This window comes from Staurois parvus, unplaced genomic scaffold (assembly GCF_062004578.1).
Source record: "Staurois parvus isolate SC_StPar_1 unplaced genomic scaffold, SC_StPar_1.0 ptg000147l, whole genome shotgun sequence".
Classification (NCBI taxonomy): domain Eukaryota; kingdom Metazoa; phylum Chordata; class Amphibia; order Anura; family Ranidae; genus Staurois; species Staurois parvus.
Window position 1 is genome coordinate 26,950,654 of NW_028317943.1, and position 13,353 is coordinate 26,964,006.

Here is a 13,353-nt window from a genome sequence, read left to right on the forward strand (position 1 = left end):
AGGCTTAAAGTGGAACTTTCCCTTTTGGGTGGAGCTCCAAATTAAAGCAGTATTAAACAAAACAAGCATACATGTAATATATTGCAGATTACGAATCCTTAGATGTGATGGCTGCATTATTTTTTTTTCTTTCTTCTATTTTCATCTGGTAATCCAGCCAGCAAGTCTGTTGTTGTTCAAAAGCTCAAGCTCTGCAGCAGAATGTAACAGTTTACATTAATGAGACAAACCCCTTAACACTGGCAGGGGTGACTAAAATGACCAGCTTTATACATGTAAAACTCTTTTCCCAAGTGGAAAATCTGATCATAAAGTGTAAGATGGAGTTTGGCTTCAATTTGTTAGTGTATCTAAATCTGATAACATATTGAACACTACCCTTCCCCCAGATTGATAATGCTGATGTACCTACTGAGCTCATTCCTTCAGAATTGTGTCTTACTAAAATTCAGCAGGTGTGTTGCTGGCCTGATCACCAGGTGAAAACAGGTAAAAAAAAAAAAAAAAAAGCCCAAGAAATGAAAAACTGATGTAGCCACCAACTGTAATGATTGGCAAGCTGCAACATAATAAATTTTTGGTTTTATTACCGCGTTAATACGCTACAGAATGCTGTCAGCCAGCCACTCCATTATCCTGGGGAAGGGAGTTGGGAGTCAATAGAACTGAATTTTTTTTTTTTCTAGATTGTTTGATCACTGAGTCCCTGATGGTTTTTGACTGTCAGGTGTAAGGAGTTATACCATACTCCATTCATTGACTGATTTGCCAAAAAAAAAATCTAATCTAGGGGTTTAAAGTGATGAACATACAGAACAATAAATGTAGTTTTAGGGAACAGATTCCTAAAAATTTAAAATATTTTGAAAACCACACTACAAAATATATGCAGAGCAATAAGTTGAGTGAAAATTATATAATTCGAGGCAATTGTAATACTATTGGGATTCCAGAAAGTCACTGCCAAGAATCTATTGATTATCAAAATGGGAAATATGCCAAGACCCCTAGTCATAGGTGCCAAATGTATTGCAGTAAAGTAATCAAGTCAGTTGTGACAGATGAAACCAGTATAATACAGCATAATAATGGACATAATGGTTACGTGTAAATTTTGGCTGACAAAATATTGAAAACTTACCAGAATCCTGTATAGTTGGACTAAAACCGCAGAAAAGAGCCATCACTGCTTCTACACTAAACAACCAGTGCTATACATTTTCAGACCTGCAATCTAATTCCCTGCCTCTGGTTTCTTCAAACAGTAATGTACTATTTACTCCTCTTCTTCATTGTACATCTGTTTAGCCACAGCCTGGGGTAGCCCACAGTGACTTTCAGAAGGAATTTGTGTCAAGCTGAACTACAGTGTTGGGCTATGGGTCCTCTTAGAAATCAGCAGAGAAGCAGAAAGCTTTAGGTGTTACTGTATCCCCGGCTTAGAGTCTAGGCTGCACACACTAGTTTTAATTTAGCTCCTGGTCTCAGCATGCGAATGCTTGGCAGCTGTACCACATATCCATTGCTGCATTGACATTCCCCCTCCCCCTCCCGCCCTACAGCAGATTAATACGAGTAAGCAGACAAATCTGAATCAAGAAACAGTGCATTAGCTGTATAAGCATTGCCATTTTGCACCACTTTTTTATTTATCAAACTATCAGTACACTCCAAAGCCATTGATATGGAATATGGTGCATTCGCTCATTGGCTTCTTGAATCTAACAGCGAGATCTTTCTGCTGTAGTTTAATTATCTGAGCTCAGTCCAAGACTATACCAATCCCTTGCTGTGATCCCTCATGTAAAGCATTACTAAAGGTTCTTTTGTCTTTTTTTTTTTTTAATTAAAATAACAAACATGTTATACTTACCTGCTCTGTGTAATAAAATTGCACAAAGAGGCCAAGAACCCTCTCTTCTCGGGTCCACACCAGCGCTGTCTGCTCCTCTTCTTCAGTGTCTGCCCCCATAGCAAGCTCTCTGTGAGCGCTACTAGACTAAGCTAAACTATCTCACCACAACTGGACCTGTTATAGAGATCACATTTCCAGTACTTTAGATTGCAGAAGGGGAACACTAACTGCTGCTAAAAAGAAAACTTTTTTCATCAAGTACACAAAAGCTTGTACTTTTAATAAATAGTGCCAGCAGAGTTGGTGCACAAGGCCACCCCTCAGCTGTGTAGCAATAACTAAAAACAAGGTTGTAGAGCAGGGGTGTTTAACTAAATTTCATTGTGAGCAGCATTAGCAGTATGGTTGCCCTCAAAGAGCCGGTTGTATCTGGAGTGTGCTACGTACAGAGTGCAGGGGTGTGCTACGTACAGAGTGCAGGGGTGTGCTACGTACAGAGTGCAGGGGTGTGCTACGTACAGAGTGCAGGGGTGTGCTACGTACAGAGTGCAGGGGTGTGCTACGTACAGAGTGCAGGGGTGTGCTACGTACAGAGTTCAAGTGTATGCTACGTACAAAGTGCAGTTGCAGGGGTGCCCTACGCAAGAGTGCAGAGTTCAGGTGTGCGCTACATACAGAGTGCAGGGTTTAGGGGTGCACTATGTACAGAATGCAGAGTTCAGGGGTGTGCTGTGTACAAAGTGCAGGGTTTAGGGGTTTGCTATGTACAGTATGCAACACCAATCCCCACCTTCTAACTGGTTCAGCTCTAGTAACTCTCTATGTAGATAACTCTAGTACCACCCTGTGTAGGCGGCTCGCTCTACTACCTGTGTATTAGGCTCTGTTATACCTCTCTGTGTAGGCAGCTCTGCCTCACCTTGCAGGGAAATCATTCCTGTACTCATATTCTGGTGAACTGTCCCCTGTTGTGCCCCGCCATAAGTGTTGTTACATCTGGAAGCTACTGATAGCAAAGCTATGTCTTGTAAACACAGAAGGCTTCTGTGTTTACAAGCGACAGTAGGGAGGATAAGAGCCGGAGGTGGTGGATTGGCGTTCTGCCATGTTCCGGCTGCAAAATTGGGTGGGAGAGCCACATGACAAGCCCTGATGGGCTGAATTAGGCCCACAGGCCTTGTGCTTAACGTTCATTGAAATTGGACACCCAGTGGTGCTTGTATGCACACGTGTAACTTTTAGAGAGCTAAAAAGAGCTTCAAATCCCAAGATGTTCTGGTACAAAAACATTGACCAGAACTCACTGTAGTCTAGCAGTATTAAAATTAAAAAACCACAGGTATCACTGCAATAAACACGCCTTCAACTCACAAGGAGGGGGGATCTCAGTCAGAGAGGGGTAGGCAGGTGCAATCATTTAAATCTAGAGTCCTGCTTTGAGCTCAACTACAGAAGCTGGTCTAAAGTGTTCCACCTCTATGAGTGTAAATGCAAACAACCTCTGCTATCCACAAAGAACCTGTAATATGCAGTTTCATTTCAAGTAATCCTTAAAAATAGTTACACATCATCAATGTATTTGCAGTAGAAAAGGTAAAAGAAACCAAACTAAATCAAAATTAGTTAAGAACTGTAAATCATTAAAATGTGCAATAATTTAATTACAGATGACTCCACTGACTAGCAGTTCCTATCCTGCAAACACTTACTGTTGTCACATTGATATTGTAACAGAAAGGGATGCAGAACAGCTTTTAGGGGAACAATAAAACACACGCATTAGCTGCAGCGACAGTTGGTGACTAAATGCCACAAATCTTCCGTGCTGCTGTAATACTAGTGTCACATTTATGGAAAGTGGTGCTTTACTGTCTGTACTAGGCGCTTCCTAAAACAAAGCATGGCTGTATGCATTTTTGGGATAGATGTAAATCATTCATAGTACCCGTATTCCAAACATTTATAAGCAGTGCCAGATAGGAATACACTGTTTGTTATAATTAAACAGGGGGAAAACAGATATAGGGTATGATGGCATATGGCAAAGACATAGTTTGAAAGAGATACCATCTCTGGTTTTACAGTTACTACTCCATTATTTGTGTTACAACAGTAGGAACATAAAATTGAAAAAAGGTATTAAATAATCGAAGATCTGCCATTTTCAAGACCTAAGTTAGTAGAGTTGGATTTAAGGGTCATTCCGTTTTTTTTTTTTTTTTTTTACCTAGGAAAGCACTATTTTTACAGTGCTCAATTATATATTTCTTAACTAGTTGCCAACCGCAGATAGCTGAATGACGGCTACACTGCGGCCGGCCAGTTCTGAGTGGACATCATATGACGTCCTCCCAGAACGCGCTCTCCTGCACGCCCCAGGGGGCGCGCACCCGGCGATCTCCGTGAACGCTGTGTCCTACGGACACAGCTGATCACGTGATGTGGTAAAAGGCCAATCACAGCGGCCTTTTACCACGTGATCAGCGGTGTCCAATGACACGCTGATCACAGGGAAATGCAAGTGCCGGTTCTCGGCTGCACTTTCCTCACGCTGTCAGATCATGAGGAAAGTACTGCCGAGAACCGGCAGTTGTCAGAGCGGGGATCGGCACCGATCATCAGGGCACTGATGATCAGTGCCTTGATGATCGGTACCCAGCAGTGCCACCCGCAAGTTCCGCCCACCTGTGCCCAGCAGTGCGCCCACTAGCTCCGCCCACCTGTGCCCAGCAGTGCACCCACCTGTGCCCAGCAGTGCACCCACCTGTGCCCAGCAGTGCACCCACCTGTGCCACTCTGCAGTGTCCCACACCTGTGCCCAGAAGTGCCACCTACCTGTGCCCAGCAGTGCCACCCACCTGTGCCCACCCACCTGTGCCCACCAGTGCCACCCACCTGTGCCCACCCAACAGTGCTGCCCACCAGTGCAGCCCAGCAGTGCTGCCAGTCAGTGCCACCAGTCAGTGCCCAGGGGTTGTGCCAGTCAGTGCCACCAGTCAGTGCCCAGCAGTGATGCCAGTCAGTGCCGTCTATCAGTACCCATCACCAGTGTCACCTATCAGTGCCGCCTATCAGTGCTGCCTATCAGTGCCGCCTATCCGTGCCACCTCATTAGTACTGCCTATCAGTGCCCTTTAGTACTGCCTATCAGTGCCCATCATTGCCGCCTCATCAACGCACATCAGTGAAGGAGAAAAAATACCTGTTTGAAAAATTTTATAATAGAAACAAAAACTTTTTTTTTTTCCAAATTTTTTGCAATATTTTTTTTATAGATCAAAAAGTAAAGCGGCCAGTGGCGATTAAATACCACCAGAAGAAAGCTCTATTTGTGAGAAAAAAATGATCAAAATTTCATATGGGTACAATGTTGCATGACCGCGCAATTGTCAATCAAAGTGCGGCAGCGCTGAAAGCTGAAAATTGGCCTGGTAAATAAAGGGGTATAAGTGCCTGGTAGGCAAGTGGTTAATGATGACATTGCCGTCATTAAGCAGTCTGCACTAAAAAATTTGGTAAGTGCTAGAGAGTTAAACCACTTAACAGTTTAATAAATCTAGCGGGGACTCCATTAGCAAGATGTGTGTGCTTGAGGTTATGGGCCTGCAATCTTGCTTGTAGATTTATGAGGAGAGCCCACTCAACCTGTTACGTTTATTTTATATTATGGAAAATGTTACAGGAGGTAGCCAAAAAAAAAACTCCTAGAAAGAAAAAAAGCCCAGAAATTATGGCAGAAAGAACTAATTTCTGTAGTATTTGAGACAAGTAAAATCTGGAGGCTGACTCCACCTGCCAGACTACAGCAATTAACAACGATTGGGTGGCTGATGCTTTAATATAGGGGAAATTAACAGTACAGCACACTAACTTGGTTACAAATTCTGAGAGCATGCACAGCTCTAGATGCTCTGCTGTCACTCCAAATACACTACTACACTGAAATACATTGATAGCACACAACCAAAGCCACTTCAACTGCACTACAAGTGCAGTTGCTTTATATCCGGTGGAAAGCTCTGAAATGAGGCAAAGCTCTGCTGATTTCTTTCATCCAATCATGTGCAAGCAAAAATGCTGTTTTTTTTTTAATTTTCCTTGCATGTTCCCCTCAGATCTAGAGCAACTGCACTTTCAGTGCACTTGGAGTACACAGTCTATTTGACTTTAGTAACTCAACCCCACTGTCTACTCTGAGCAGCCATACAGGAGCTAAAAGTATATGGGCCCCTTCAAACAAGTATGTAAGATGCGTGATTAGGTAATGTGCCTTCTACCACTGGCTATTCTGGCACTGTGGATAAATAAAATTACCATGTGTACAGATCTCTAGCTACCAGTTACTAATTTCTTATGTCCACATAACTACTAAAGAAGTGACAAGTTCACTTTCAGAAACTGGGCATTGGATTGTTCCACTGATGGAAGTGCTGTCTTAAGACTTGACAGCAGTGGTTTTGGTTATACCAAAACAGCCTGACAGTCTGCAGCACTGATCGAGCAGGGAAAATCTGAGAGGGTAGATCAACTTCTGTAGAACCTCCCTGCCCATACATGGATTGAAATTCAGCCGGTCCCTTGCTGAACCAGACAAATTTTGATCCACATATGGCTGGCTTTAGCTAGAGAAGGGTAAAACTACCAAACATTCCGTCAAGAACAATGTACTGTAGGTGCCTCTTTAATGAATGATGAGAACAGGCCCTGCATGGTAGCACCATGGCAAGGGGTCATATTCATATATGACATATAGAACAGTAATGGACATCAAGAGGGACCTATATGGTTTCTCTTCAAGGCATTCCTCTCTGGCTATGTACACTACAGAATGTAATGAGAAAATATATTTGAAATAGATAGGGTCATTTCTGAAAGTACACCTGCACATCTAATCTGTGCCAACCTTGCAGACTAAATATTACATGGAACTTGATTACTTACTATGTGTAGCTGCAAAGTGCACAATCTATTTGCCTTTAGTAAATCCCCCCCACTGTTTATTCTTAAGAACCATTTGTGCCTGTGAATAAAATAGAAATGCAAAAATATTTTTTGTAAGCAATTTACTTTGCACTGATTGCCAGCAAAACATGTCCTTCCATGCTACCCACTGCAGCTTTGGAGTTCACAAGAATATGAATCAGGGATATATTCCATTCTCTCCTTCAAAGAACATACATGACATTTTCAAATTATTAAAGAACTGCACTAGGCACCATTTAATCATAAAATGTTTGCTTGACGTAAACCCAACTGTGGAGTCAGCTTTTATTTTTTAATGGTGTTCAAGTACTTGTACACAAATGAGGAGTTTTATCCAAACTTTGGGCACATAACATTTTTAAGTGTTTGCATGTACTGCAAATTTGCTGCATTCTGTTTAAAAGCATTGAGATGCCCTGTTATTTTTAAGTATATCAAGAGAGAGTCATTCTGGGACAGTATTTATGGAAATTTGCAATTACTTTTGGAACTACTGCAATAACTACTGCTTTCACTCCTGCAGATAAGCACCCTGAAATTCTTGAAACAATTCCTCCAGTAATTCAATTATTTTTTATTTAGTGCAGACATCTACTTTACCAATGAGACATCAGAGATCTTCAGGAAGGTATTTTTTCAATCATAGTACTCAGTTTTGCAAGGCAAGTGCTTATACTTCACATGATCACTTCAACACCTATTTATACATCAGTCAGTGCACTTACTTCTTCAGCAATGCAAATTCGTCCTTAACAATGCCTAGGGGCATCATCATTTGGCAGGACACAAATCCTCCATTTTCTTTATCCTGCTCCAGCTTGCTGAATGTTTGAAGAGTATCCCCAGCTGAAAATTGGCTAAGTAAAAGGAACACAGATATAAAGACTTCTTGAACTTCACTACAAAATATACCATGTGTTAAGAAGCCAAACACTGCCTCCAGGGATACATCTTTTGGATGCTATAATTTTCTTGCTTATATAAAGATTTGCAAAGCACAAAGGGTGTAGTACTGATCTCCTGGGAAGTCAGTGTCTACACGTCTTGTGAACATTAAATTCTGTGTTTCCAATAAAGATACTGTCTGACGACATGCAATATCCCGACACTGGGACTAAACGCATAACCAGCAAAAGATTCATCTATACACAAATTCAAATACAAAATACACAAATATACATAATCTCAAACACAACAATAAAAGCAAACTGCCACTAAGCTTATCTTCACGCATGAGCAGAGCTTTTTCTTGGTAATTCTTAAGCATTTTTGGGGTGATTTGAAAGCATTTTACAAGTGTTTTCACACGGGTTTCCAGCTTTAGGCATTTGTTACCTGGGCTGGGAAAGGAGAGAGCAGTTCTAAAGGAGTTCTTCAGAATAAAAAAATGCATATTGCATGTGTTTCCAGATGCTCCCCGAGATCTATGGGGCCACAAAATGCCTACTTATGCTCAAAAATAGAGCAGGGCATAGAGTGTACAAGTGAAGGAGTGTTGAAATGTAAAGAGGCATAAATGACAAACAATAGGATTCTGCATGTCCAGTGTAGACAGGTGTAGGGAAATGTACTACAAAACACTCAAGTGTCAAGGGCTTATTTATTAGCCCTTTCGCTGCCAGAGCCGTTTTTGCACATGTTTAAGAAATTATTTCAGTCCTGAAGATTATACAACCCCCCCCCCCCCCAAAAAAAACCACATTATATATTTTCTGAAAGCAGACACCCTAGAGAATAAAATAGTGGTAGTTACAATTTGTTGTATCACATGATATTACCGTAAAGGTCTAGGAAATGCTAAATTTCAGTAAAGAACACACTAAAGTGAATTTTAGGGCAAACAAATGCAATAAATTATCCAAATGTTTGCTAAAAATGGTTGCGCTGAGTCAACAGATACCCAACATGCCAAACCTTAAATTTGTGTGCGTCTGTGAAATGGTGACAAACTATATTTTCTATAGGCAACGCTCCAAAAGCTCCTACATGCCATCAGTTCAGTGTGACAGAGGAGGTCTTGTGCTAGAATTATTGCTCTCACTCTGGCATACGTGGTGATATGTAACATGTTTATCGCAATCAGCGTTTTCAAGCGCAAGTGTCCACCTCACAAGCAGGAGTCTGCCTGTCAGTTTTAGACATGGACCTGGCAGTGAAATGGTTAAAGGCCAAGTTTATCTTTTAGACCATTTCACACCCAATTTTAGGGTATAACGTTTAATATGTTTGCAAGCTGAACCCAGCCCCACCAACAGTATGTGGCAGTTCTTCAACCCTGTGACAGCTGTCACTTTTGAATCTTGTGCTGCTGTGCATGGCTCTGCCCACACAGATGTTTAATGAACTACAAGTCCCCTGTGTCACCGCAGACGATGGACATGTAGTTCTTAATGGAATACACTTGACACTTTCTCCAGCTGAGTACCTGAAAGTCCATATCTTGGTATGGACCTGAGTTGGATGAAGAATCAGCAGGAATATTTGTATTGCACTTGCAATCCACTCTGGTCAGTTTCAGTGCTTTGCAGATTCATTTGCAAAAAACAAAAAAAAGCATGTTTTTTTAGCTGCAAATATGGGTGTGTTTAATATCTTTTTTTTTTTTTTTGCAAAAGCTTGTCTTTAACAACTAGGTGGAATCTAAAAATGAATACATATAAATATATAAGGGAGCTGTTTAACTGCCCAATAATTATTTCTGTTTAGCCAGAACTGAGATTTACAAATCAGCGGAGACAGCCTAGAGACCAGATTTTTCTCTAATGCAGTTAAGCAACTACATTAGGTCACATCCATGTCCCCCAGCCTCTGACTGGCAATTGAATGACAGAGCAGCAGCTGCCTGGTGAAAATACATCTCTGCCCTCTCCTATCATTGTGTTTCTTGTAAATACATGTGCATGCAGGACACCTGACTGACCTGAAGAGCTGCTTCTGCTGCTCACAGTCTGCTGCGCAGAGGAATACAAGAGGCAAGGGTTGGGTCAAATTAAAGTACTTACACTAGTTGAACTTTGTTTTAATAAATGCATAACATCATTTGCTGATATTTATTTTAATACAGTCTAGATTTCAACCTTAAGCCTAATTTAAAGATAAGCATAAATGTAGCTTCTTTTGATTACGAGTTAATGTTTCAAAATAGTTGTAGAGCCCAGAGATAGTTCATTAAATTAAAGTTATAGTACGTTTTCAGAGAGAATATATCAAGAACCAAACAACTTTTTTCTGATAAGGAAACAATTTATTCTGAAAGTTGTACATCTCAAAATGGTGATAGTAAACCTGGTTGTTCAATATATTTCAAGACAGGCCATAGCACTAACTTTCTCAAACAAAACGTCTGTTGTAGTAAAACAATTAGTCCCAATGTTGCAGTAGAACAAGTCAGCATCCCCTACAACATTACAGTTGAATGGCCTGAATCTCAGAGGAAAGGTTTACTGCTCTAAGCATAAGGCAATTGCTATGAATTTCATGGATGTATCACCAAAACTTCAAAATGTCCACATTTGACATTTTACAGCCAGTTTTCTGCTGTTTACTGACAAAGGCACAAAGTAAATCAAATAAACAGGGAATTAGAGGTCTAAGGATTTTGTACAAAGAGCACCGCTATCTTTACTGTAGGGAAACTGTGAATATGAAACAAACAGGAACTGTCCCATTACCTTCAATGATACACTGATCATCACCAAAAGAAAAGGAAAACCCTTATCACATGGCCAGCATTTTCTAACAAAAAAATCTCCACTTGCATGCAGCAGTGAAATGATCGGATGAGATAAGTCATCACGCCTGACAAAATGATAGAAGTGTCCCCACATTATTACTGTGCAGGGACTCCATTATATATTATAATGCTGCCCTCTTAAATTAACATGCAAAACTGTACTATGTATTCATAAAGCTAACCCATGTAATGAAAGATGTACTGCAACAGTAAGCTGAGAATACAAGTCACTGACATTAAAACAAAATTAGGATCCTTGGTGGATACCTTTTTTTAAGTCCACATCTGGGAGTAGAGCTTTCAGGGGAAAGATGACAACATAAAGCAATGTTGGGAGGAGATATGTGGAGTCTATCGATGTGCCAACAGGAGTCCCAGCTCCATCCAGCATATGTTACTCAGGTACATTTGCACTTAATGCAAACACTTCTTACTACAGAGATGGCCATTTTAATTTGATCGAAGCCTGATTAAATGACTGAAGATCAGCTTTTTACTTCAGGCTTCAGGGATGAATAAAATACATTTAAAACACCTTACTATTATTCATGGAAAATGATAAGCATTTTGAAGCATATTTCAGAATCATTCTGCATATCTTTAAACCCTGATTCAGTCATTTGGAGGCTCTTTAGAGGTCTTAAATCTTCCGATCTGTCAAAGATCTGCATGTCTCTTTACAGTCATTGTGGCTAGTGGTTAGATAAGTCTAAGTTCAGAAAAAAAAATTACATTCATTCAAAAGTTAAACTTAATTTACTAGAGGAAAGAAGACAGAGGAGAATAGTTAGTATCCCATCAAGTCCTGTAAAGAAAGAACATTAAAGGGATCAAAAGCAAATTCAAAGTTATGGTTAATGTAGAGATAAACTCAGATGTGCAAAGATAAAAAGGGAGAGCATAAGAAAAAAAAATGGTCTTTTTTGTGTTTAATATTCTATATATGATATGTTGATTTTAAAAATCTAACTTCAATTTGCAGCTACATGGAAAGCTCATCTCACTATTTTTATGTGATATATTTGTCCAGAGTTCTCCAACATGACAAGAGCATCTGAAACAGGTGCGGACTGACAACTCATGGGGCCCCCGGGCAATAGGGGATCATGGGGCCCCTGTATCCTTACGCAAACTCAAAAAAGCCTATGAAAAATGTGCCAGGGGCATCTCATGGGGCCCCCTACTGACCCTGGGCCCTCGAGCAGTGCCCCAGTTTCCAAATGGTCAGTCCGCCCCTGATCTGAAACAAACACCAGATTTTTTAATATTGTAAATTGACTGTAGGTTAACCATTTCCCACTTAAGGGTAAAGCAAATGTTAATGCCTAAGCACAATTTTGCAACTTTGAGAAGTGTTAATAAAACTGTACATGCCGCTACAACTACTGTGTATCCTAGTGGATTATACCAAGTGTTTTCAAGACAAATTGGGCTCTCTGTTGGTGCTAAATAGTAATGGATATCTCCCAATTTTTTTTTTGGTTTATTATCAATTTACCACCAAACAACCCAAAATAAATTCTCCAGCTCCTGACGATCGCAGAAATACCACATATATGTATGGTTAGTTGTTCTCTGTACTGTGCTACACACACTGAGTGAGTGAAGAGCTTTTTTGGTTCCTTAGTTTGAACCAAACACTATGAATATTTACTTTTACTTTAGATTCTTTGACACCAGAGGAATCCAAGATCATTGGGGCAGAGGAGGCTGTAACCTTAAGAGCTAATTCACACATGTGTGGTGCGGATTGAAGCTCAGATTTCACAGTTAATTTATACAGTAGTTGTTCAGCGGTTCATGGCAGGTTTACATCAGGTTCAGGACAGGATTAGCTCAGGATCTTATCCTTTTCACATATATGCGGTTTAGAAACGGTTCCCCTAGAAGTCAACAACATGTAATCCACACCTGAACCTGAAGGCACAGCTCAGAAATCGTACACAACTCTTTTTCAAACCGCACTGAATCTGCATCGTCAGTGCACTGGACATATGTGAATAGGCAACATAAAAAGCAATGTTTTTTCACGTGTCATGAGGATTGGATGCAGTTCAAACCGCATCTAATCAGCATATATGTGAACCGTCACCCAAATGTTTTTTTGCTCTCGTGTTTCTATTTTAGATATTTCCTATCCCTCACTGTAAGTTTGGTGCACTATGACTGTGAAAGGAAATGTAGGGGATGTTTCTCCATACAAACAAAATGCTAAATTGATTATGTAGCTTAGTCTTTAAGTATAACTAGGGCAAAAATATATTTTTAGTTTTGAATAGAGTGGAGATTGATTAGAATCTGTCAAGTTTTTTTGCCCTTTTTTTTTTTTTTTTTTTTTTTTGTTAGGGAGAATCACCCTATTTACCTGTTCTGTTTCACCCTAACATCAAATGTGAAAAAATCCCAAATTTTGTGTTGTCCCCAGAACAGTAATTGAGGGGAAATCTTCCAATTGGAACATTAGATCTGGTAACAATCAAAAGCTCCCTCAGTTTGCAGGAATTTCCTCTCACTTTCTGTTTTGGGTATGGTACATGAAGTGAAAGGAAACCTCCCCTATGGGACAGAGATAACCTGATAAAATAAAAAATTATTTGCCTTTTATTCTAATTTTAAAATACCACACTAAAGGTGTGATGTAATATCTTATAAAAAGAGCTCATACAATTGCAAATAATGTAAAGATCCAACTCCTGCAGAGTCTACCCAATATGTTATCTAATAACACCACACCATACACAATCTGCCCTTTCACAAATCAAGATCAATAGATCACCTACAC

General features: G+C 40.2%; 1 protein-coding gene across 12 annotated transcripts in view; it reads right to left on the reverse strand.

Moving 5' to 3' along the window:
- Nucleotides 1-13,353, reverse strand: part of GRIP1 (glutamate receptor interacting protein 1) — an 892,229-nt gene that overhangs the window by 362,071 nt on the left and 516,805 nt on the right. The window contains exon 1 of one of the 12 annotated variants that reach the window (XM_089674173.1): nt 1,142-1,385. The exons of the other annotated variants lie outside the window; for them this stretch is intronic. Within the exon in view, the coding sequence (XP_089530299.1) occupies nt 1,142-1,184 (43 nt within the window). The 5' untranslated portion in view covers nt 1,185-1,385. Of the gene's footprint in view, nt 1-1,141; nt 1,386-13,353 lie in introns of those variants that run through there. 12 annotated transcript variants of the gene reach the window in all.